This window comes from Morchella importuna (genome assembly GCF_003444635.1).
Source record: "Morchella importuna strain M04M26 chromosome Unknown Morimp01GS001, whole genome shotgun sequence".
Classification (NCBI taxonomy): Eukaryota; Fungi; Ascomycota; class Pezizomycetes; order Pezizales; family Morchellaceae; genus Morchella; species Morchella importuna.
In genome coordinates this window covers 2,642,945-2,668,730 of record NW_025763398.1, presented here as the reverse complement: position 1 = coordinate 2,668,730, position 25,786 = coordinate 2,642,945, and the positions used below count along the sequence as shown (strand labels likewise).

The 25,786-nt window shown below is 44.9% G+C and overlaps 6 protein-coding genes across 6 annotated transcripts; 4 read left to right on the top strand and 2 right to left on the bottom strand.

Moving 5' to 3' along the window:
* Positions 1-1,936: 1,936 nt before the first annotated feature.
* Positions 1,937-2,992, top strand: LAJ45_00676 (uncharacterized protein; the record flags this gene model as incomplete). The annotated part of the gene is made up of 4 exons (XM_046110277.1): positions 2,371-2,448; positions 2,518-2,635; positions 2,689-2,815; positions 2,869-2,992. 4 exons carry the CDS (start codon positions 2,371-2,373, stop codon positions 2,990-2,992), a joined length of 447 nt encoding a protein of 148 aa, XP_045976970.1.
* Positions 2,993-3,180: 188 nt separating this feature from the next.
* LAJ45_00675 (uncharacterized protein) lies at positions 3,181-3,867 on the top strand (the record flags this gene model as incomplete). Its single annotated transcript, XM_046110276.1, has 1 exon — positions 3,181-3,867. One exon carries the CDS (start codon positions 3,181-3,183, stop codon positions 3,865-3,867), a length of 687 nt encoding a protein of 228 aa, XP_045976969.1.
* Positions 3,868-11,996: 8,129 nt separating this feature from the next.
* Positions 11,997-14,585, top strand: LAJ45_00674 (uncharacterized protein; the record flags this gene model as incomplete). Its single annotated transcript, XM_046110275.1, has 5 exons — positions 11,997-12,232; positions 12,280-12,353; positions 12,417-12,494; positions 12,557-13,802; positions 13,862-14,585. 5 exons carry the CDS (start codon positions 11,997-11,999, stop codon positions 14,583-14,585), a joined length of 2,358 nt encoding a protein of 785 aa, XP_045976968.1.
* Positions 14,586-17,279: 2,694 nt separating this feature from the next.
* On the bottom strand, positions 17,280-19,449 carry LAJ45_00673 (uncharacterized protein; the record flags this gene model as incomplete). Its single annotated transcript, XM_046110274.1, has 6 exons — positions 17,280-17,375; positions 17,440-18,042; positions 18,213-18,587; positions 18,655-19,217; positions 19,292-19,307; positions 19,369-19,449. The coding sequence occupies 6 exons, from the start codon at positions 19,447-19,449 to the stop codon at positions 17,280-17,282; spliced, it is 1,734 nt and encodes a 577-aa protein (XP_045976967.1).
* Positions 19,450-20,033: 584 nt separating this feature from the next.
* On the bottom strand, positions 20,034-21,713 carry LAJ45_00672 (uncharacterized protein; the record flags this gene model as incomplete). Its single annotated transcript, XM_046110273.1, has 5 exons — positions 20,034-20,348; positions 20,405-20,796; positions 20,863-21,219; positions 21,273-21,562; positions 21,628-21,713. 5 exons carry the CDS (start codon positions 21,711-21,713, stop codon positions 20,034-20,036), a joined length of 1,440 nt encoding a protein of 479 aa, XP_045976966.1.
* A 461-nt stretch (positions 21,714-22,174) lies between these two features.
* On the top strand, positions 22,175-23,799 carry LAJ45_00671 (uncharacterized protein; the record flags this gene model as incomplete). The annotated part of the gene is made up of 4 exons (XM_046110272.1): positions 22,175-22,620; positions 22,679-23,135; positions 23,202-23,463; positions 23,519-23,799. 4 exons carry the CDS (start codon positions 22,175-22,177, stop codon positions 23,797-23,799), a joined length of 1,446 nt encoding a protein of 481 aa, XP_045976965.1.
* Positions 23,800-25,786: the final 1,987 nt, after the last annotated feature.

The window sequence follows — 25,786 nt, the reverse complement described above, 5'->3', positions numbered from 1 at the left end:
AGTCTTTATGTAACTGTCTCTATAAAGAAGTATATAGAATAGAAGAAGGAGGAGAACACAAAGAAGGATGGATGCCCAGAAGAAGAACAAACCCAGAGCGGCAGATGGAGCTTCCTTATATATGCCCAAGAAAGAACCCAAGACCCAATAAGGGCCACCGGGCCCAACAGAACTAGACAGCAATACATCCGGCCATCCATCCCTCAGAGGAGATGTCCCGGGGTGGGGGGGGAAACTAATTCCGGGCCGGCGTTCTTCTGCGGGCCTAGCCCTGCGCAGAGAGGAGGAGAGGAGGAGGAGCTCCATGTGCCCACGTGAGCGGGAGAGCGCGCGGTAGTGAGAAAGAGAGAGGGAGAGGGAGAAGCTGCCGGGGACAGAGATAGTGAGAGTGAGCGAGAGTGGAGTGTGCATGCGTGGAGGAGGGACGAGTGAGAGATAGCAGACAACAGACAGACACTCCCGGGTATGCGACACAGCCCATCACTCATCACTCATCATCACTCATCACTTCACTCGCCCACCTTCTCTCACCCGGTTTGCATTCATTCCCCACACCAGCAGTTCTTTCCCGGCCGGCTATCTCCTCTCTGCCTCTGCGCTGTCTACCTGCCTGCCTGCCTGCCTGCCTGCCTGCCTGTCTGTCTGTCTGTCTGCCTGCCTTTCTCTCTCTGTGCAGCATCTCTCTTCTGTATCTCACACACAACAGAAACAAACCCTTTCCCACACACACCCACACCCACACCCACCCCCCCTTTGCATGCAGCATCGCATATGTCCTCCTCTTCTCTCACATGAGATGCTCTTCCCCTCTAGCGAATCACAAACGGGGAACCCGGAAAGGCGGGGTAAAAGCAACATCTTTTTTTCCCTTTCTCTGACCGCCTCACACCTTCCCACCACCACCACACCAACGAACGCCCCTCTCTGCCTGCCGTCGGTTGCTCGGTGTGCATTGCACCGAATGCGCAAAACTCCCGAGGTTGCGGCGCCCAGCACACACAACCACAACCCTTACCCCGTACCTACTCTAATGGCACGCCTTGTAAGAAAAGAAAAGAAAAGGTTATGTATGGTACATGGCTCTAACCTCTCCGCTGGATAAGCGTTCTTTGTGGGGAATCCTGGCTGGCTTTCTGGCGTGGCGGGGAAACTTTGCTGGGTTGGGTTGGGTCTGCTAGTGTGGACGGGTACCCGATCGTGGTGGTGGCTTGTCACTAATCTACTCTACTGCCGAGTGATCTCCATGATCCAAACGTACCACCACAATCTTTACTATGTACTGCAGCTTAGATAGATAAATTGTACTTCTTTAATTCCAAGAACAATCTATGTATATATGTATACAATATTAATATCATGATAATATGGCTATTCTTTCAGATACTACATACATACACCACATGTACCCTACATAGAAAACATCACTGCCGTGAGTCGCCTACGCTGGGCCCATCCCGGCGATTCGTCCACTCCATCAAAAAAAAAGCCAGACACCTCTGCTACATTATCGGAAAACGTTCAGCCGAAAGCCCAGAGACGAATCCCAGGTAACTGATTACTCGCTTAGGATGCGATGTTCTGTAGTTCTATAATTCGCCCCAATCTTGGGGAGGAGGAGGGAGGATGTGTATATTAATTATTACATGATCTATGATGATATTATTGATGTACATACATACATACATACATACACACATGCCCACCATGTGGCTACTCTCTCTACCCCAGATCTCTTTTATATATAAAAACCGGGGACGGGCAACTTTGGAATTCCATTTCTCCGCATCATCTACCGTCGGCAGCTAGTTGTGGGGAAGCAAAGCAGTACTAGCTAGAAAGAAAGGTCCCATCAAAGAACAGAATAACGAGCCCTGATAATACTAATCAAACAACAAAACCAGAGAGGCAGAAGCACCAGTAACACACCAAGAGAGTCATGTGGAAACCAAAATTGTACGGCAATGCTCTCGTCTACACAATCACAGCATGCTGTTGTCAAGGCTTCCTGCTCCTAGGATACGACCAAGGTAATCATTGACACCTGCACCGGTACCGTTCCCTTCAAATCCGCACACCGTCGACTAATCACATATCACATTGCAGGTGTCATGAGCGGCATCATCGGCGCAGATAACCGCTTCGCAAAGGACTTCAACTACCCAGGTACCAGTACACAGGGTACGATTGTCGCCATCTATGATGTAGGTTTGCATGCTTACTCCCCTCGATCCATTGCCGATGGCCATCGAAAAAGCTAATTTGTGTCGACGTCACGCGGCCTAGATTGGTTGTGTTGTTGGATCGATATTGTGTTTCTACATCGGAGAGAAGATGGGCCGGAAGCGTATGATTATGGCTGGTGGGATAACAATGTTGGTTGGGACCGCAATCTTGACCAGTTCTACTACGCTGGCTCAGTTGATTGTTGGTAGAATTGTGACCGGTATTGTAAGTTGAATGCTCGTTTCTTATCGGCGATGCAAATATGCATACAGTGCTAATACTCTCTTTCTGCAGGGAAATGGTTTCAACTCTAGCACTATTCCGGTCTATCAGGCCGAGTGCTCCCCGGCAAGAGTCAGGGGTATGCTACTTACTACACAGGCCGTTGTTACCATCTTTGGACTTTGTATTGGTAAAACTACCCCATGATTGCGGATAAACATAGTTGGTGCTGACTCCCCATAGCTTATTGGTTGGATTATGGCACATCATTCAATGATGGGCCCATGCAATGGCGTCTTCCTCTTGGATTCCAGGCCTTTTTTGCCTTGCTTCTCGTTTTACAAATCCTCATGCTTCCAGAAACCCCCAGGTATAGATTCAGATCTCCCCTGGTCGAGTACGGCTATGCTAACAGCCTCACAGATGGCTTGTCGCTCAAGATCGCGGTGAAGAGGCAGCCCAGGTTCTGGCAGATCTTGAGGGAGAGGAATATTCCCCGATCATCCAAGAATTGTTGAACTCCGTCAAGACATTGAGGCGTCGGTAGCGCTAGAAAGTCAAGGTGGTCCATTCAAATTCAAAGAACTCTTTATCGGGGGCAAGATTCAGAACTTTCGAAGAATCTGTCTTGCAATTGCTGTTATGGTCATGCAACAAGCAACAGGTAGAAATAAAAACTACCTTCATTATAGATTGCGTTAGTCACAACTGATCACTCGGTCTATAGGTGCAAACATGATCAACTATTACGCCCCAGTTGTTTATCAGCAGACTATGGGACTCACCCGCAACATGTCTCTCATCCTCGGCGGCTGCACATCACTGACTTATCTGGTTGGCTCTTTTATCCCACTGTGGATAGTTGATAGACTTGGTCGTCGTCCTCTCCTCATGTTCTCCTCTATCGGTCTCTGCCTATGTTTCTCACTGGCCTCCATTCTGCTCTCGCTTGAATCTGTATCTGCCGCATACGGTGCCTGTGCAATGGTCTTCGTCTTTCAGATTTTCTTGGGCATTGGCTGGCTCCCTGTACCATGGTATTATGGCTCCGAAGTCTCAACCACTCGACTCAGGTCCCGTGCACAGGCCATAGGATCGGCGTTCAATTGGCTTGCTGTGTTTACGGTGGTGGAAATCACACCAATTGCCATCGACAATATCGGGTGGAAGACATTCATCATCTTTGCTGTTTTCAATGCTGGAATGGTGCCAATTGTATATTGCTTCTTCCCAGAGACGAAAGGCCTTGAGCTGGAGGATGTAGACCACCTCTTTGACCGCGGTGGCATCACTGGAGGCGTATGGAGTACAGGTGGAAAGACGGTAGAAAGACGGAGGGTAGGAGAGGAAACGGGGGTGTTTGAGAGAGCAGAGAAAGCAAGTGGTGTGCATCTAGAAGATGCGCCTGCTCGGAAAGAGTAAATGTTTACCTAAAACATTACGAATGAACGATTTGATTATAAATAAATGAGATTTAATATTAGTTAGCTTATGACTTCAAACTTAAAATCCGGAAAACCGGGGTTATGTGATAGCTACCGCTATTTTCACTCATTGCCGACTAGAAAGAGCTTGATGCTTGATCCTGCTTAAACTTATATCCGACGGATTCAACTTTCCCGGCCTGTCGGTTATCCCCCTCAACTATCCTGAAGCCTCGGTAGTTACTATTCATGCATCCTGTACCCCGCACAGCCAGTGTATGTCTTGCCAATATTGGTCGAAGCTTAGCTTGTGATTACTCCGGGTGACAGGCTTCGAGTGACATCTTGTGATTCTTATTTTCTCGGGGGAATACATTCCGTGAAGAAACCATTATTAATACTAAATAGCATTTTTTTGTGCCTATCTGAAACGCTGAACGGGTACTCGGAGGACAAAAACATGGACTGGTCGGATGTGTGTATTGCTGATGCAGAAGTGATACGACATTCCCCCAGAATCATGCTTGAGCAGTGTTGGATCTACATAATCGTTACCCCTAAATCACAAACGTATCATGAGATGAAGAAGAATGCATTTACCAATATCGAGTGATGTCTTATGAATCATACTTTCGGTATAATTCTCTCCGTGAAGAAGAAGATCCCCGGTGATTCATATGCAGAGCGGCTAGGTGTAGCTCATAAGCAGTGTGAGAGACAATTGTTCTTATAAACACGTATGGCGGATACTCCAAGCCTCGATAAAAAGCTCCCCTGGATGCAGTGTAAGGGGTATCTCTCGGTGAGGGAATAATTCCGTGGTAACTATTGTTGAGTACTCTCGCTCTGCGAAAGTGTTCGTGGGGAAAAAACTAATCTGACGTGGTGAAGAATGATCCAGATTGCACTTTTATCAAGTAACTACATACCACGGTAGTCAGAAAAGGGTCCAATTAAGAGAAAGTGAACAAATATCTATTGATCGATATGGAATATCTACTATTGCATGAGATCCTCCAAGAAAAAGTTACATGGCCAATCAGGAGATCGTGCAAAGTAGCTTTTACGATTGTGATCTTTTAAATCCTGCGCAGATGCTCACATGATTACATGTAGTTGACTTGTAGTTTTGTGGGGTCTGCAGAACCGTTCTATGGAAAAGGCACGTGGTACAAGGTAATGTATGTACCAAACTACATACAATGTTTATCCATGTACTGATCATAGATCTTGGTTTGCACAGAAACGTGGCTCTTGCATGAAGTTGCGTGTTGGAACTCGGGTCTTTGGGTCATAATAACTGGTCTATAAGATGAGGTCCAGTTAGAGTTTACCACGCGAGAAGATCCCCTTGTCCATCACATGGGATCCCCACAATTCAGAAAGGATCTATGTGCTGTACATGCACGTAAACTGTGCATACGTGCCGAGTGTATCCTCGGTGAAATAGGATTTAAAATACGCCCAATGAACGAACAATATGGGTTCAGCAAGCTTAGCGCGAGGATTCCCCGCTCAACTTCCACCCGAACTTAAACCAAACCTCATCGCAGTCGCCACTACATCAATCGCTCAGTATTTTCATATAAACTCATCATTCTCACTCTAATCTCACCATTCTACTATGTGCCTTCGCCCCCACGTTCAAATCTTAATACCCCACATCCTGGCCTCCAACGAAATTATCTTCCATCTTAATTTCTGTATCCTAATATTGCTGCAAGTTAGGTTATCCGTCTCATTTATTCTCCCATATGCAGATGCGATCTGTAGAAGATCTTGACTATTCGCCCAAGATTAGGGTTCGAAGCTTTAATCCAACCCATAAGCGAATCTCAACCAATAAGCGAATCTCAACCATGATTAGAATGGTTTGCAAGTACGAGGTACTTCGTGTTCTTCTTCGAGTATACGCACGAATTAGTCCGAGACATACTCGCAGTGAGGTCGATGCACCTCGATACGCCGTAGCCTTCTTGTTTCGAGACGACTCATATATTGCCATTTCAACAGGTGAGGTCTCAAGAAACGTCAAGACAGCCCGAGAGATACTAGTATATATAAGCCGACGTAAGTCAATACAATCCCTTCTCCCCGCCTCAAAAATACCTCATGATCATATTGATCACAGGGTATCACTCGATGCCAAGTGCAACAGCCACCGACTGAAATGATATGATGCCGCCGGCCCCGAACCCCAGAAATCTATGGACAGAAGGTGTTGCAAGACTGAGGCTATCTATAGATTCAATGACATTTGGTTAATCGATTATTAGGATCACGTAGTTTTAAGAGAGGGAAACATCTCAACACCTCACCTTCCAAATACCATCAACGCCTCCTGGAAATCAACAGCCACCGTTGAACATACTTTACCTGGATTATTCATGTTGAATGGTCTTCTTATCGATATTTCTGGTGTCTTGATGTCATATGCTTTTCATCGAACAAGTTTATGGTAGCTGAGGAAGCAGGGCTGGTGACCAGAAATACTGCTATGTCTCATGTTGGCATACCACACTTGGGTAAACCTTTAAGCTCTGAAGAATTGAGTAGAAGTACCACAGCCGACTATTTAGTACTATTTGGGTAAAAATTCCTAGGTTTATGAGCAGGGAGTTTGCTAATGTATAGCGGGTAGAACGATATTAGGTTATTTCCCTAGTCAACAGCATACCTATATGTAGCCTATGCTACGATCCCTGGGATAACAGCCGTCTATACTTCGGAGAATCTCCGGCGGGACGGAGATCGATGCGTTATCAGGGGCGGGTTTATGGAGAAACAACTATCACGCACTCTAGATATCTCCATCAGGTCGGAAAAACTACCTTGAACCTAGTGTCAATTACCGGAGAAATAATCTACCATTCCTGTCATCTGGTAGCTCCGGGAATCTACATATGCCCTAGCCCTAAGAAATCCCTGTGGTCGCGTCTTGACCCGTTTCCGCGCCGTTAGGACTCTCGTCATACTTTTCGGAAGAAAGTCCATAAAAAAATAGTTCCAAAAATACAACATTTCTCTCAAATTTACTAGCGGTGGGCTTTGTGTAGATACATACACGTACTGACATTTTCTGAGAGATTTAGCCGCATACAGACACGCCTTGCTATTCCGGAACTCGACATTACGGACATCTTTTCCCCGTCTATGTGGGTAATCAATTTCTATCCCAGATCTGTTCATTGTCCGTTCCATACGAAATACCCGACTATTAGCATCCGCGATTAGTAAGGCATAACTTTGAGATGTTTCCGCAGCCGTAGCCGTTCTGGAGCCGGTGGGGGTGTCCTTGATTACATAGCAACTTTGTGTGTCGCCGGTTTAAAGTATTAGTGGGTACGTATGTCCCTGGCGAAGCCTGGGGGGGTTATCTTCTGGGGTACATATAGAGTTATTCGCAGGAGGAGAAAAGGCCTCAAGTTAGGTCCGTGAGCTGGGCTCTTTGATAAAAAAAAAAACAGGAGGAGTGTGGCTAGTAATATATACTCACAGCTAAGGCTCCTCTAGAAGCAGTACCAGTATGCACTCCATCAACGGAGTCCGATGAAACCACGGTCCCACATAGAGTACCTAGAAATTCTCGCCCTATTCAGTGACAAACCATTTTCTGATCCCTTGCCACCACGACAAAGGAATAACCCGTCGGTAAGACGATGAAACCGATAGTATTAGCCAGGCAGGCAGAGTCAACATTGAGTCCTGTACTTCACTCGCTTATTCACAGGTGTAAACGAGCGATAAGAAGCACCGCGAAAGATGTAGTCACTCAAGGGGAGCAATTCATAATCAGTCGTTTGGGTGAACTGACTAGTAACCTCGATTCATAGAGCTTTGGGATTGCGCGTCCAGATACCCTGGCCTTGCGATGCTTACTTGTACAATGTACTGTGATACACGGCACGTAGAGTAATGCGAGACTACTGTGTCTACGCTTTTGACGCCCAAACCTGGCACCACAGTCACGTCTAAGAGTAGCTACAAAATGCTAGCCACAGATCGACACCGTCCTGCCCGGAGTTTAAATTGTTCACAATCTCCTACCTGGAACGTAGGTTCCCTGTGGTACTAAGGTAAGTGTACCGGTTTTCCGTGCACTGGCCATCAAAGGTCAGGTAAGCCCTGGGTGTGCCCCTAACATTCGATTGCTCAGCTTTGATGCGGGAAAAATTCCGAATATCCAACACAGGTTCGGAGAGGATGTATCCTCAGCCGGTTTGATGAGAAAAAGTCAGGACTTATACCAGTATCATATAAAGAGTTAAGAAGATCATTTCACCTAAGAGTCAGAGGAATTAAGGATAAAGGGCGTCTTAAATACATGTATTCATGATGTGGCACAAAGTTGTGCTCACTTCGAGTGCTAAACTTCCTCATCTGAAACAATCCTACAAAGGCATGAGATAGAGGTCTTCGAACGGTGTACGATATTAGTAAAAATTAGAGTATCTAATTATGGGGCACACATCCTCAGCCTACGAGAAGTCGTAGGATCATTAAGGCTTGTCAGACTACGCACTCCGAGATTCAGAAGTACTGAGACTAGAGTGTGTCGCTGTTTTACGCACCCTACGAGTCGCCCACGGTACCTTGTGTGAAGAGCGGTCTGGTTCTGGCTCTGAACGCGTTAGCAGCTGTGCGACTTGAAGCCAGCTTCTCAGGCTAGTCATGCCAGGCGGTGAGGAGTTACAGGCACTTCTCAATTCAGAGAACAGTTGGTAGCGTCTGCACTAAACTGTACCACGTGCGTATTAGGAGCGCCACAAGGTAACCGAGGTGCTCGCCGCCAGTTGCCGATCATGTGGCTTTGCAGGAACCTCAACGCCAGGCTAGAGTTAATTAGGAGTACTAGTAGTTACAACTGATTATCTTTCTGGCATCGGGGACAGATAGGCTCAAAAGGATGGGGGGAACTAAAATGCGTACTGATGTAAAATCTGCGGAGATGGAGCCGAGTTTTCGATTGATTGCCTAAATCGAAAGCAAAATATCGGAGGATGGAGGTTAGAACTTTATAACCCATCTTTTCCTTTTCAATCGACATGATCAGTTTACGAGTCTGGCACTATCGTGTTCGTATACTGGGCTGAACTGCTACTATAATTGCATGTAATAGGAACCTCCATACTTGAAAGGGGCCAAGGTAAAATCCACATCATTGCCTAGAAAAATAGGCAGATCCCAATATAGATTCTCTGGGAAAAATGTGGGGTAAGTGATTTACGGGTTCAGGCTATTGCCTGTGTGTTATGGTTGTTAGAAGAAGCTCATCCTCACGTGTGAAACATTTCTTATGAAGTTATATTGCCTTGTAAATTTCGGTAAACGGGAAATCAGAGGGGAAAGTAATTGATCTTGATTCTGTACGGGAGGCTGCAGAAGGACTTCCTTTTGCAATATAATAGGCGAGTTTTAAAAAGGTAGACGAAAACCAAACGGCTGCAACGGCAGGACAGGAACAGAATTTCAGCTACACCCACTTTCATTCCGAAATGCTTAGCACTGCCGAGTTGAACGTAGGTACCGCAAACTGAAATTAAAACAAGGAAATATGATCTCCTGCATGCGTAGGAAAACAGAAAACGCTGTACATACAGGGATAGGCCCTTTGGGTAAGTGGCTTCTGTTTCCAAACGACCACGCGGAAGTAACCATTTTGGAGTGGCCATGAGTGCCCCGGATGAGGGCCCCAGAACGGTATGAGGCGCGGGTAAGAGTAATAGATGGATCCAAAGTGGCTTCAATTTTGGTTATGTAGGCTCTACATGTATATAACATCATAATGTAGAGTATTCTGCAGTTTGATAGATATCATCGCGATATGTAGCATACTGTATTTCTGACCAGACTGCAGGTAGGGTCAGTATTTCAATTAGACCCGAGAATTAGGTAGATACATGTAGCCAATTACAGAAAGGCCCCTTGCAGCTAACCTCTTTCGATATGATGTAGTTATCAGTGCGGGCTCGGACTATTTAGGAAATACAAGTATCATTCTATCAATACGTTTCACTTTAACCAAACATCGTGATGCGACTGAGACCAGAAGGTTATGATCCTATCGATATTGTAGTATTAAGGGCCTTTTCAATTCATATCTGCAACACCAAGCCTATCAGGGTGGCTTAAATATATATGATGGGAAAGCTATAGCTGTCAATTCTCTCCGATAATTTAGTTCCTAATCACATCTGGGAGGGTGTCATTCGTGCACACACCGTAATACCATACGATTGTGGAGAAGTTATTGGGGGTCTCGTTTTAGCCGGGAATCGCAGAAAGTCGAACACTACGGTCCACCGGAGTTATGTGCACAAATGGCCAGGTGTTCTTGATCCCGTCGGCACCGATGACAATTGCTCCGGGCGGAGGGAAATATTTGACGAAGTCGAATAAGGTATAATTATCGGTGCGAGAAAAAAAAAAGAAAAAATTCAAAATATACATATGTCCAAGTCATAGGAACCTATAAGTACGGATGTACATACCTAGAACTTAAGCAGAAATCTGGTACTCAACGTTCTACATGTCAGAAAAGAAACAACCCTACAACCCAACTACCTGTGAAGAACTCATCAATTTCCGGGGGTGCTAATATAAGCGAAATAATTACAACGGAAGGGGTGACATCGCGTTTCCAAGGCACAAGGGATGAACATAACGTCGGGAGTCAAGTTCAGGTTTCGTTTCTCAGTTGCAGACTGTGCACAGTGGTGCAACTGTTACAGCACATGATCGAGTGATATGCTATGAGGCTGGTCCCGGAGATGTAAGCGTCAGGCTGGAGAGCATCTTAGATTGAGGATTATAAATTAAAACATCCGAGAACCATTCTAGACAGCAGCGCTCTAACTACCCCATGGATCCTCTGTGGCACGTTGTCCGTCAGAGACAACGAGCTTGGACGATAAGAAAGCGCTCAAAACCATGGCGTCGAATTGCGGAGGAACATGTGGGATGAACCCAGCGAACGAGTCGTCGGACATTTACACTATAGCCAGGACAGTTAATAAATAGAGGATAGATTGAACATATATTAAGATGCATTTTTTTTTTGGCCACGTTGGGTTGCTGACAACCGAGTGTGAGAAATATCATAGTTGTCGTGGGCTCGGCGAAGATGTTTTTCCACAACCGTTGACAATGTTACACCGTAGATCGATCTGAAAACTTCCCCCTGTGGAAATGCGGGCCCTGGAATAGGAAAAAGAGGCTCTTTGCGCGGTTTATCTTTGCCTTGATATTTTCTGCAAACTTTTCTGACCACTATCGTCTGCCGACGACCCCCGACAACCCGCTGCACTGTGTCGGGCGGTTATTCTCAGGAACCAGGCCAGTTAACAATCTCATCGAGTTGTTCGTCCCTGGACTGTGGGGGAAAGGACGGTAAAGATTGGGGGGCGACATAACAGGGGGGAAAGGTACTGATTCCGTACATATGTACGTATGATATGTACTCGTATTTTCCTGACGTTTGTAAAAGGAACCGCTATTGCATACCATACAAATACGCGCCAAGTCCAAAATTTAGTATGGTATGCAATAGTACTACCGTTTGTGATAATGTCAGTTGGCCAGTTACCAGTGCCCTGACTTTTGGCTAAAATCCCCGCCATGTTGCCTCGTTACGATGGGCGGGGATTCCCCAGCCAGTTTGCTGAACCCGATTGGGCAATGACACCCAACTTCGCAGCTTGGGCGCAGTTTGGGGTAACATCTTAGGGGGCGGCTGCCGTGTGGAGACGGTGAGAAAAGGAAGCAAGCCTGAGGCCCTTAGAAGGCGGGGAAGCCGCAAACTCTTGATAATCCTAACAATCCCAGGAGTGACAAAAAAAATTATGCCTGGCCTGCGCCAATATCCGGGGATTGGTTGGATCGAGACCCCTACTTAGGTACAACCAGCCTAACCTGTAAGCTCCGATGCTGCCCTGCTCTTCTTCTTTTCTATCATCATTATCATCCCCATTACCATCATTTTTGTCGCCAGTCTGGCGATATACTCAAGTGTGTGAGTGAAGTTACTTAGTTAGTCGATAATCAACCAGCCCACAAGCCAGCGAACCAGAAACCAACAATACCGTACCGTATCCTAAATTCATTGCATTGTATAAAGGATTTGCAAATATGGGTTCGCCAGACTCACAACCCACGCCCGCTGCGGCTGTTCCTCCTCCACCTGCTACTGTAGCCATCCGTAGGCCTTCAGCTGTCAACAGCCTCATTAACGGAAAGGGCTCTACGACGAACGGGAGGGGAAGCAGCGACCACGATAATTCCTCTGAAGATGAAGGGAGACAGGATAGAGGTGATGCTGGGAGTGAGGGTGCTAGGAAACGAAGACGCATCGACGGGATTTCATCGTGAGCATTTCCAACCGCTTTGATTTTTCATCCACTTACGATTGAAGGTGTGAGACTTGCAAACAACGGAAGGTAAAGTGCGACCGCGCACAACCAAGTTGTGGATGGTGTAGTCGCAATGGTCAGCCCCCTCCACCATTCAATCACAACTACAAGACTGGTCTGATACTTAGTAAAAAAAAAGGGCAGGAATGTATCTACAGACAAAAGAAAAAACCAGGTCTTCGGGCTGGAATCGGGCGAGAATTAGAGGAACGACTTGGTGAGTTTTTATTTGTTAGGATATTTCGAGATAGGTGCTGATTGAATTCTCTATCATTTCAGACCGTGTAGAAGCAGTTCTTGCTAACCACTCCCAAATAATCGAAAATCATCTTCAAAATCTCAATCATCCTCAGTTCCCATCACCATCCACCGCTTCGCATGATCACCTTTCTCCCTCAACATCCCACCCTGGCACAACTGAACCGATGATGGCAGTCAGCCATCCTCCCCCCTCAGCCCAGTTCACTGCTGTTTCACAGCCGCCAGGCACATTTGCTAGTACTGCGGGAATAATGCCCGCAGATGTTGCCTTCCGGGAACAGAACCAAATTGGAGATCTTTCAAATACGAAATCTTTTGATAATGACCTCCCAACCGACGATCTCCTATGCACCATGGTCGATTTATTCTTCCAGAACATATATCCAACGTGTCCTATTCTTCACAGGCAAACAATTGTGGATTCTTTCTTCGGGCGCCATCTGTCCCAAGTTGAAGAACCTGATGTCATTTTGATGCACTCCATAGTCTCGGCGACCTTAAGGTTCTGTAATGATAGACGACTTGACGAAAATTGGAAAGCGCATTTTCGGTCGGTAGCGAAACGCAAAGTTGTATTTTATGCCCTGGAAAATCCCTCTGTTCAATCTTTGAAGGCCCTTGTTATACTGGTTCTCGATGTTACTGGGTCAACAAATGGCCCTTCGGGCTGGGGACTTTTGGCATTGACAACCCGCATGGCATTGCACTTAGGCTTGGCGGTAGAACCTTCCAGAGAGGTCCTACCACAGATATCGACCATGGGGGCAGGAATATTACCCGAATCAAAAGACTGGGTCGAGGAGGAAGGACGTAGACGACTATTTTGGATGGTTTATTTGTTGGATGTTTATACAACTCTTGGGACCTCGTTGGATTTGACGTTAGATGAATCGGAGATTGATAGGTTACTACCGTGTCGAGATCACCTGTGGGATAGGAATCAGCATGTCACTACTCGATGGTTTCGAACGCCCAGGAGGTCTGATCAAACAGTCAACAATGTGGAGTCTCTGTCAGCATTTTCTTACCTGATCGAGGTTCTTGGAATCCTAGGAAGAATTCACCGATTTCTCCGTGAAACTGTCGACATTAATGTGCTCTCTGATGTGGAGGCATGGCAACTAAAGTATAGAACTCTCGACAAAGCTCTCACCTCCTGGAAGTTCTCCCTTCCAATGTCGTACGGAAACCTGACGCGTGCGCTTAATCTCGGTGGTACGGTTGTGGACCCTTCATGGATAATGCTTCACGCCGCATATAACACGTATGTAGTTGATTCTAGAGCTAAGGTTTAGGTTTGGGTTATTTGCTGATAGCTTTTAGTTCGGTGATCCGACTTCACTCCTCCGCTGCATATCCAACTACACGCTCTAGCATATTTGGCCCTTCTTATTCCGCTGGTCAAAGATGTCTGTCGGCCGTGGAAAATATTGCTGCGTTAACTCGCCTTGTGATTTCCAATAACATGCTGCATTTGTTGGGATCAACATTTGCTTTCACAGTTTGGGTTGCTGCTCGTCTTCTCCTCGTACATGCTTCGACGACAGAGTATTCAACGATTCCCGACGTCCGACTTTTCTTGGACGCACTTCGCGAAATGGGTAAATGTTACCAAACTGCCGAACGCTATGCAACCATAATTCAGCGTGTAGTTGAGGAGTTGTCGCAAACACAAATGCAAACTGCCAACGGATCGGTATCGGACCAGGATACCGATTCAACTGGCAGCAGCACCAGGAACTGCGTAGCGATACTTTCAGACATGAGGATGACAGCATATGCGGTGGACGTTATGATCTCGCGCCAGCCAGATTCTCGGAGATCAACAGCACACTTGGGTATCCCAACGAGCAATGGTGAGTCTTCTGGAAACAATGGTAGCGCGGCATTGGATTATTTGGACGTCTTCAACTGGTTCAATTTCCCGCGGGTGGCTCCTGGGACGCACCCTTCAGGAACTCCAGTTTTGGATGCCAATGGACAGCAACAGAGTATGCTACCTGGGTTTGCGCCCATGGGCACCGAAGAGACAGACTGGCTCTTTTGACTCCCTTCCCCTCCGGAAAGCCCCGTTAGTTGCTGTTCATTTATTATTATTTATTGTCTGTATATTAGTCAAGGAGACCAAAAGCTTCCCCGGAAATTTGGTGGGTAGCACCTATTTTTAGTGCGATGACCTTTAAGTGTATAATGTATAGTAACGTCGACGTATCTCTTGTTTGTTTTGGTATTGGATGGAGAGGATTTTTGCGTTTATAGTTTTGCTACGGGTTTATGCTATGCTGGATCATATCTGAAGGAAAAATGCGGGTTTGTTTGGTGTTTAGGTACAAGATGTAGCGTTATATTATGGGGTGGGATTTTTCTGGCATGTTTGGACCGAGAGATCTGAGATCACATTCTCCGAGTTTCAATACGCCTCCAAACGCAGGCAAAGTGGCTACAGAACTAAGGCGGGACCTCGGGTCAGGACAAGTCACAAGTGGCAACCGTGTCGTAACTAGCTATTCTTGTCTAAACTATATAGTCTTCCTCATCGTCACTAGGAACGTCTCCTATTGGTTACAGCGCACTACATGTATTTCTAATATTGATTGCATATCATGATTCGACAAAGAACTACTCCCGAGATGGAAGGAAACTGGCATTAAAAGGCGTGTAGCTATTGCAATTGATGGATATAAAAGAACAAACACTGACAGAACTACAGCTATATTTTTATATATGAAGGTCGAATTTCCTTGATACCATTTTATCATGAACTACATGTACATACTAACGCTATTCATTGAATGACTTAGAGTGCATACTAGAGCTAATATATCACAGATTACATATAAGGAGAGATGGAGAGGTTTAGTGCATGCCTGTACGTTTGGATGACCCAATAATCCAGAATCTAAGAAATTACTATCGCAGTACCGCCCGCACCTCATTTCCTCAGTACATTGGGCGGCCGAAGGCCGCACTCCGCTTGTACTCTATATAGTAGTCTCGTCTCTTTTGTTGCTTCCTTGTCATTATTATTTACCTATCATTGTAGACAATTTGAGCTTCGTTTCTGGTATCAGAGCCTGAGCCCGTGTAGTCCGTGAATCACGTAGGATCAAAATAAAATCTATTGAACTCCTGTTTCGCTCTAAAACACTTATGCATGATTACTTAAGATGCAGGTCTTGAATCATATTTCATAGCTTACGGGCTACATACATCAATCAAAATCTTGAATCTTATAATATCACTCGATAGTTTGGTGCATCGATCTCGCGATCGTTATTAAGTTTTGACTTCCGGACTAGTTAGGGTGACAATATCGGTACATCTCTAATCCATGTATAGATGCGTCCTAGAACTCTAGTATCTAGTATGGCTAGGGTGAGTATATACATATGATATAGCGCTTAGCCCTTACCCACTGCTATTCACAACGATTGCTTATCTTATGTTGGCATTATAGTGATCACGTCAACTCGTAATACACTACTTGTATCCCTTTCTATAAAATAATGGTCTTCTACATAATATATTTATCTGTATTTCTTCGCTTGTGGTATGAAGTTAACATTCCTATAACCCTTCCCATCCTCAATGGATTAGTACACTAATAAGATCTAGGAGGGCCACAGCTCATAAGGTGAATGCTGAGGTTTATTCTTTTCATGAGCAGAATAGTTTTCAAGCCTCATGCACACTTCTTGTTTTTGGCGCCTTGGTCTGTCGGTACTCTCAATAATATGGCCCACGTATAGATATACCGCAGTAATTCTTCTTAGCGGACGGTTACACAGACGTCAAAGTTGCCTTTTACAGCGCGTATGAAGGAAGATTAGGGGAGCGTTTTCAAGACAAATGACTAGAACAAGTAATTTCAATGTCAATGTGAGTGTCCGCTGAGACGAATTACTGCGGTATATGTGTGGAAAGCTACCGGCCGCCCTGGTTGTGTCTTCTCGCGCCATATTGAGCATGATATGAGGACACCTTAAACCGGGGCACTTCCGACGTCAATATTTCAAAGGTAATAACTTTCTATAACTACGGCTTATTTTATTATCCCTTTGTTACTCGACCACTTTTCGCCTGATATATCACTCTACAGAGCCTAAATTAATTTAGCTGTTCTGAGGGTGGAGTTATTAGGGTGGGAGTTTGAGGATGAATGCTGGACCATGTTAAGCTGTTTTGATACAAGAGGTTTTCCGCAGTTACTCGTAGCTAATTCCTAGAATGAATGTCGCAATACTCCAGCTCTAGGGCTCTCCACCCCAACCGTATATTCATAAAATACAGATGAAGGACATATTATGATCTGTTACGTGCTGAACTACTGTTTTTCACCGTTTTTACTTACCTGGAAGTTTTTTTCAATCGAATTTCGTCTCAGTAGAATGAAATTATAAACGTATTGTCTCACTAATCTCTCACAGAATTATTTTTGGTCGACAACTGAATCTAAACAATTAAACTCTAACGAGCTAGTGGTTCAATGGTCCACTAAAATACACTGATATCAGCAACCCAGCCGGATAACCAATACATAGTTTCAGCAAAAAAAAAAAAGAAAAAAGAAAAAAAAGAGAGAAAAAACAAGCCAGAAAGGGTAAATTAAAATCACTTGAAAAGTAATACGTAAAATCATGATAATGGCGATGATGAGTTTATCTGATTTTGTTGATCACTCCTTCCATTCTCTTTCGACCTTTAATCTCCGTTCCTCATCCAAAACGCGTATTTCATTAGCCTAAGCCGAGGTGGGCTCATTAATAGACCTGAATCCTGTTTCCTCTTCCTCTTCCCGGTCCAACTGTAACAAATAAGTCTCCCACAACTCAATAAGCTGTTTTGAACTTGCGTTAGCTCCATATACCATGCGTCATAGGAATTGTATAAGAAGAGCTTACCTCCTTTTGTGCCTCAACGGCACTTTCCAGAAATGTCTCAACAGCGCTTTTGAAATCTTCAACCTTCTCCCTCTCAAATCTATCCAACTCTAGTCTCATCAACCGCCCCATATCGTCAAACAACAACCTGGCTTGATGCACCTTCCTCTCGCTATCAGTGACCTCCGCGGACATCTGATTGAGTCTATCCTGCTGTGTTTTCCCCTGTCTCTGCAATTTTTCAAAAGTACTCTTCCTCTTATTCAGCTCGCTCTCTGCCGCATGATAAGAATGGTAAGCCTTTTGTCGCTGTTGGAATGCGAGCTTGATAGAGCCAATGAGCCTGATATACTCATCAACTGTGATTCCTAACGTGAGAACATCCTGCTGTGCTTGCCGCTCATGAAGTTCTTTGATTCGAATCTGAAGGTCTGAGAGGGCTTCGAGAGGAGAGGAGAGGGATTTTGAAAGCTCTACAGTGGACAGGGCGTGCAAGGATGAAGAAAAGTCACTGGCGGCTTCTGCGAGATCTTTTCGTTGTTTGATGACCGTATCAACAGCTTTGAGAAGAGACTTGAGTTGGATCTCCAATGCATCGAGATAGTTCTTGCGGTCATGGAACCACTAAGTATTCAAAGTCAGTACCCTTTTCCCATCTGTGCTTATCGGGGAGAGGCCAAAAAAATTAAGGAGGCTTAGTCAAAGTATAACCGTTCCGCTGGCTCTTTCACCTTACTCTCCCTTATTTGTTGTATGAATGCGTATTTTGACTAACTGGTAGCAATGATACTCACTTCATCGGTTTCCACAAACTTTCCAGCCACAGTAAAGCCTAGAGAGCTAAACATACCCTTGCTTTCTCCAATTGGTGGTGCTTGTTTCTCTTTATGCTTGATATCTCCATTCAGTGCCTCGGACTCCAGGAATAATTTCAAGTCTGGATCATTCTGTAAAATCGGATGAACTGCAGTTTTGTTTAGCATGCGCTCCAGAGCTGACCTTCGAGATTCGACAAAATTATCATCGAATCTCCCTACAGCCTGTTTCTCTGGTGGCGGTGGAACCACGACACCTGGATTATTGTTGTTCAGTGCGCTGTAAAGCCACAAGAAATCTCGGTATCTACGAGAAACTGTAAACTCGCTGTTTCTATAGGCTTTCGATGTAGTCTAATATTCTCATTCAATCAAATCAACCCACAGGTAATAAAGTTTGGAGGTAGGAAGATCAACAAACCTTAGTCCTGACTTGATAAACTGTATGCGCGCTGGTCAAATCTCCAACCTTGTGCGGGTCTCCAACACTAATATCGAAGACCGGGCCTGCCACTTGAGGCTGTTCCGGTGCCCTATCCGGCCCACCGATCATCCTACGCCGTTCCGGACTTTCCATTGCATCAAAGGTTGTTGGGGGGCCAGTATAGGCCTCTGTTTCATCATCTTCCAAAGAAACACTCTCCATAGTTTCCCCTCTCGGCATTGTCCGCGAAGATGTACCGCCGGAGATAACTCTGGAGCCCCTCGGCGAATCCTCCTTCTGTGGCGGTTCGGGGGGTGTCTCGTGAAGGTGTTTTGATGGACCAGAAGATGCCTCTGGGGTGTCGGTAACAGTAAAATTATCACCTAATGGGCCGAGTGGACCAAGGTCGTCGTCGATGGCCTCCACACGGGCCACATGGCGGCCTAGACGACGAGGATTGCGGCGAGTAGTAGATGTTTTTATAGTAGGGGTTTGGGGCTGTTCTGTTTCCGCATCTTTAGTATCCTGACCGACGGTGGCGGCGGTTGGTGATTCTGGTGCTTTATTCACGACGAGTTGTTAAATCTTGCTCACGTGTATCAATTGGAAGGGTGGAGTAATTATATATACCAACCTTGGGCAACATCCTCCTTGGACAAGTTAGCAGCAGCATCAGGAAGCTTTATACACACGAGGGGGTTGGGTATTTACAGATCTCTCATCGCCCCATGGGGAAGCTCCATCAGTCTCAAGGTCAAGATTCCCCAGTTGCGGGGATGTGCCAGAGCTCATGGTGAATTATTCTATGGAAATATCAGAGAATTTGTTGAGGTACTATAAAAAAGTGATCGAACTTCTTATAATGCCAAAGGGCCAGTAGATAGGGTGATGATGATATACGGTAATGATGATGTCCGAGTCTGGCTTTGGTTGAGTAAAATAATGGATTGGTGGTATACGGGAGTGGTGGTTGCGTACCCGAGAGACTTCACCTGCAGCTGCCCACATGTCTTGGCAAACACATTATGTACGTAATCAGTTGGGTCTCTAAACTCAGAAATACCTGTAAGTGCCGTGTTACATGTATTTACATTTAAGTGTAGATAAAGCATTTTTATATGCATACATGGTCAGATATTTACCTCAACAATCCTACTTTTAATATGAAAATACAACCTCCGCTACTAGCTACTAACTACTAGCTTAGGATAGTGCACTAGAGATACTATTCACTGAGACAACCAAAAGATTGGAAGGAAAAACTTAAGTAATGAAAAAGAGAAAGAGAGAAAAAAAAATAACACGGTTAATTTACATAAACCTCCTAGGGCAGAGGGAATTTTGGGTTGATTGATGCTCCTACTCGTTTTCTTCTCCTACTCGTCCCTTTTATCCTTTTTATCCTTTTTCTCCTTCTTTTCCTTCTTCTTCTTTTTACGCTCAGCTCTCTCCTCTTCCGTCTCTCCAGTTTTCCTCTTCTTCTTTTTGTCGCCGGAATCTTCCTTTTCATCATCGGAACCCTCGTCTCCTGGAGTGGTCATTTCCACATCAATCCTGCCAACATCAGAAGTGATGGGCTTCTCAACATCATCAGCTTCAATAACCCTAAGGTCAGATTCGGCAGGCGCATTGAAGTCAGTGTATGCCTTCTTCCAAGTCTGGGGGGTAGACTCGTTAGGACGGCCATATTTCTGTATTTCTAATTAGTTCAAATGAAACCTCAACTTCAAAGACTGGGGTCACCGACGTCAAGCTTTCCGTCAACCTTCATCTTTTTCTTCTCAAGAGCCACAGGCCCCAAACCCCAGCGGCGGGGGTAAAGATCCCGCTCCATGATGCATCTCTTCACTTTTGCGACAACACCGTGATCGCAGGTTGAGAGTTCAACGGTGGACATTTGAGCAATCCCCAGAGCAATAGCCTCGCCCTTAGTGGTCATTAACACAACCTCTTCGCCAACCTCAATTCCAGCCTCGTAACGGAGAAGACCAGGGATCATGAGCTTGGCACCATAACACACAGCGTTGACCGCACTGTCCTTGACAACGATACGTTTGTATGTGGTGAGAAGGGATTCCAAGGGGCGAATAACACGACGAAGGTAGGATTCATCGCGTGTGTTATCGGCAAGCCATTGCGCTGTAAGAGCGTCAGTCAAAAAATATTTGGAAGGTTTTTTCTAGGAAATTCCGGAGTAGGGCATACCATCTAAAATATCATGTAGTGTGACAATGCTGTCGTTTTCACTCAAAGCCCCAGATCGAACACGCCTCAACTCCTGCATGTGTGCACCAACCCCTAGCAACAGTCCCAAATGAACACACAAGGTTCTGATATAGGTACCAGCCTCACAGCTAACCCAGAACACGGCAAGATGCCTATCGTTATCGAACTCGAGAAGTTTAGACTCATGGATCGTCCTAATACGTAGTTGACGCTTGACCGCAGAAATCAATGGTGGACGTTGGAACAGGGCACCGGTCAAAGTCTCAAGTGCACGGGCCAATTGCTCTTTTGACAGAATTTTGTCGTGAAGACGAAGGACGCAAACGTACTCCTTTCCTAAACAAAATTTAGAACATATAAAAAAAATTTCGGAAAAGGAATATATATACCAGCTCCCTGCTGAGACTTAACCAAGCGAGTTGCACGGTCAATGCAGACAATAAGACAACCAGTAACTTTAGGATCCAAAGTGCCACTGTGACCGGTCTTCTCGCATCTTAAAATCCTCTTGACCCACGCAACAACTTCGTGGGAACTAGGGTTACTCGGTTTGTCGAGATTAATTACGCCGCTGCTGATGTAACTCTTGAGATCCCGCTTCAATGGAGCGCAGCCATTGGGAATTGGGGTAAAGTGACCAGTCCGAACAAGAAGGTTATTGTAATTTTTAAGCAGCAGACTTTAAACCCAAGAAAAATGTCAGTACATAAGACATATCCGCAAAGGCACAATGGAATAACTCACGGCCATGTTGAGGTATCAATAGGCGCTGTGGTAGCCTCTGGCTTTATTGAGTACTCCTCGGTCTCCTGCTTTTTGACGAGCTCCATTGTGAATAGTGGTGTCGTTGCTGCTTTGCTGAACCAGGAGGTTAACGTTTGAAGGAAAAAATCTTTTGCGGTTGGTGGTGAATCTGCTGAATGACTAAGGCACCCAAAAAGCCCCGCCACCTCCATGAGCCTCACCCTGGTACTATGCGCCACATTACTCCTCCGGAATGAGCCACGTTTCAAATTCCAAGGTTTCATCCAGCCCCAGTGATGGACAAAGTTTCACGTGTGCTGTAGAAATGAGGATTCACCTTCTTCTGCGGCTTGCCTGCAGTCCCTCTTTAGAATAAGCATATTTTGCTCTCGCTTCTTTGCTCATCCAACATTTTTGTGAAACCTCTTCTCAGGGCTTTCTCGACTACTTTCCATCCCCACGCAGATACCGGACAACCATCTACTTGGGCAAACTACTACATTCCCGTCCCCTTTCGCATACTCTTCCACCAAGGCCTCACGAAGATATGGATGAAGCTCTCTCTGGCGCAGAGTCGATCGACTCTCCGCCTCCATCTCCGGGCCTCTCTCGCTCCCCTTCATACGCTAATTCTGTGACCAATAGCGATGACTGGGATTTTCCTCCGATGGACAAACTCACTGTATTTGACTTTCTCGACCAGTTTACACTCCCACAACAGCTGGAGAAAATAAATAAGCGCATACAGCTCCAGAGCGAGACTCTCAAAAAACACAGGGACAAAGTAAAGCTTCAATATGTCAGGCATAAGGAAACTGTCCTCAAAAAAACAGATGTGGAATTGGAGAAATACAAAGATAAGTTTAGTCAGGGTCTTGATAAGCTTGTCGATAAATGGGGGGATACCAAAGTTATTTCTTCAAGAGAGAAGATCGCGTTCGTGGTTGGTGTCTGCAATATCTTCATCACAGGTCTTTTAATTGGCGGGCATCCGTAAGTCACTATTCCCTCTCTCCGATTGGAAGCGCAGAGACTAAGTCTTGTCTCATAGGGAATGGGTCCACATTTGGTATTCGCTACAACTTCTTTATTTCATGCCCGTCCGCTATTACACTTATCATAAACGTGGCTACCATTACTTCTTGGCCGATCTTTGCTACTTTGTTAACGTCCTTCTTCTGCTCTCTATCTGGGTCTTTCCTAATTCTCGACGTCTCATGATCGCAACCTACTGCTTGGCTTACGGAAACAATGCTTGGGCGATAGCCATGTGGAGAAACTCTCTGGTTTTCCACTCATTGGATAAAGTTACCTCATTATTCATACATATCATGCCTCCTGTTGTGTTGCATTGTTTGGTACATTGCGTGGATCCAGTTATTATCGAAGCAAAATTCCCAGCTATTAGTAGAGTCAAGAACATAGAGCACTACGGCCTTAGAGAGATGATCATCTGGGCAACCATCCCGTATGGAATTTGGCAAATTTCCTACCACCTTTTGATTACTGTTAGTCCCATACCGAACCCCCCCCCCCCCCCCCACAATAAATACATCAATTGACATATTTCAAAGGTTCGGAGACGCGATAAAATTGCCGCTGGTCGTCCAACATCTTTTACTTGGCTCCGAAAAAGTTACTCCAAGACTTGGATCGGAAAACTTGTCCTGCGGCTCCCAACAAATCTTCAAGAGTCTGCATTCATGTTCATTCAATACTCATATGCGGTTATAACCATGCTTCCGTGCCCATTTTGGTTTTATCATCGCAGCTTCTCTGCTTTGTTCATTTCCGCTGTTGGGCTTTGGAGTGTTTACAATGGAGCTATATACTATAGTAGTGCCCCTTTACCTCTATTGTTTGCTCTATTTTTTGCTAATTATCCATATAGTCGATGTGTTTGGTACACGCTTCCAAAAAGAGCTGGAGCAGCTAAAAAAAGATGTCGCAAGATGGAAGGAAGCACCCCCAAGTCCTCAAACCACTCCGAGTGATGAGAATACTCAAAAAGATGCCGGGGATGGCCATAAAAATGACAACCTCGAAAATATTGAGCCGTTGAACATGAAAACAACGACTACAGCTTCTTCGAGGGAAGAGACAAAACAAGGTAGCGAAGTCAGAGAGAGAAACGTCACTACTAGCGTTACAACTCAAACGACGCCACGATGATCATTTTTGGTTTGAAGGCGTTGCCCGTTATTGTTTTGAGGCATTTATAAGTTTATGGGTTAGCGGGTTTATAATATTTTTTTTCTTCTTCATTTGAACCGTTTATATTTGAATTTGGATGGGAAGGGTCTGTTGCGTACCATTCATGCAAATACCAGCACATCAACTCGAATGAGTAGATGGAAAGGGCGCAATGTGGCATGTTCTATGCGATACAGGTCAATGGCGCTTTATTTAGTTTTCTTTTTTCTTTCTCGTACTCGATCGTTTTGAGATAAGATGAGGAATGATTAAGGGTTTTTGAGATATCAAGAATTTGATGTCCTTCTTGGTTTTAGAGGTTCCTCCCTAACAGTGGCACGTCAAGTGCACATGTAGGTATGTAAAGTATCTACAGTTACTAAATTTACCATCATTAAACTTTGATACGTGTGGAGTACTGTACAGCGACCGGAATGATCTATCATTCCTATCGCTGTATGTACTTGTTTATCACATGTGCATGCAGTGTCACGCGTGTCTAGGATTTACTTGACAACACAACCAAACGAATTACGGTATTACACAAAGTACAAGGCTCTGGCATTAAGTGAGCGAACTAAATGGGGTGTTGACCGGTAAGGATCCGTTCACTCACTTAATGCCAGAGCCTTGTAAACATCATGTGCATTACAAATTGGACATGCTGCGCACCTGAGCCTACGCAGCACATGAAGACCGGGCTTCACAACCCCATGATCTAGACAAGCCGGAAAAATTGGCTTTATGTGGCCCTAGTACAAAAATTGACACAACGACACTGGCATGTAAATTATAAAGACATCGATATTTGATCAAGTCTGACAAGATGCTGCTGAGCCAAGATATAAAGTTTTAAGAAAAGATCGAGGGGGCGAGGCGCGGGATGTTTGGGTTGGTCCTCTAGCTACCCTTGATGTCGCTTGTAAATGGGCCGGCCATATGTAGCTCTATACTGGCTGAACAGTACTTCTCCGGTGCCAGTAGTTCCCGATCAAAGCTACATCATGTAGTACTATAGCCACTCGTTAAATATTTGATATGGCAGTGACCTAATCCTCCCCTAATAGACAAGAGTGGTCTAAACCATTTAGGAATACTTTGTTAAGAAGTTTAAACCAACTTACAATTCATTCGAGATAGCGCTTACAGCTTAGGTTTTTCTTTCCATGACTCATGTAACCCATGTTTATTCACTGACAGTCACGGCGAACGACTGCATTTGTTTTTGTAGCTTTTCCACAACTATACCAACCGTCCATTCATATAAGAATTCAGTCCACATATAGGCTTTACATAGACGTATACACATGTATATAATTAAACTTAACATGTAGCAACTTGAGTACTCGTTGATGGCATCAGAACAGAATAGTAAGTTTCCGCCACCGGTACTTTTGTGTTACAGCCGCGTTTTCTCGCACAAGTACAATTAATGAAGTATATGTACTTAAATCAATCACTCAATTGATTGATTGGTCTGATTGGTTGATCCTAGGCTTGACGTTAGTAACTGCGCCGAATGATTATGTATGACTCATAGCTCATATTTGTGAACTCAACACGTAATTGAACAAGTGAGCGAGCACTTCAATCATTCACAAGAGCAGAAAGTTATTTTATTCTACAATGTTTCAATGTTGGCCTTTTTTTTTTTTTTTTTCTCCCCCCCGTGGGCCAGCCAAAAGGACGCCTGTGCTAACAAATTTTGTCGATCGCTGATTCGATCTGAACTACATGTAGCCTCTGCAGCTGATCAATCTCTCGCCGAACTTTACGGGCTCTTGCCCCTATGAACAAAGGTTATAATAGTACTAATATAATAGACTGTAGGATAAAAGAAAGTACTAGTGCTTTTAATTTTAATTTACTAGGCTAGATCTCGAATCAATAGATTCATTTAGTCTGTAACAAATAATAGTAGCTATCCCCATGAATTGATTAGCTAGTTAATTGCATACCCATCGAC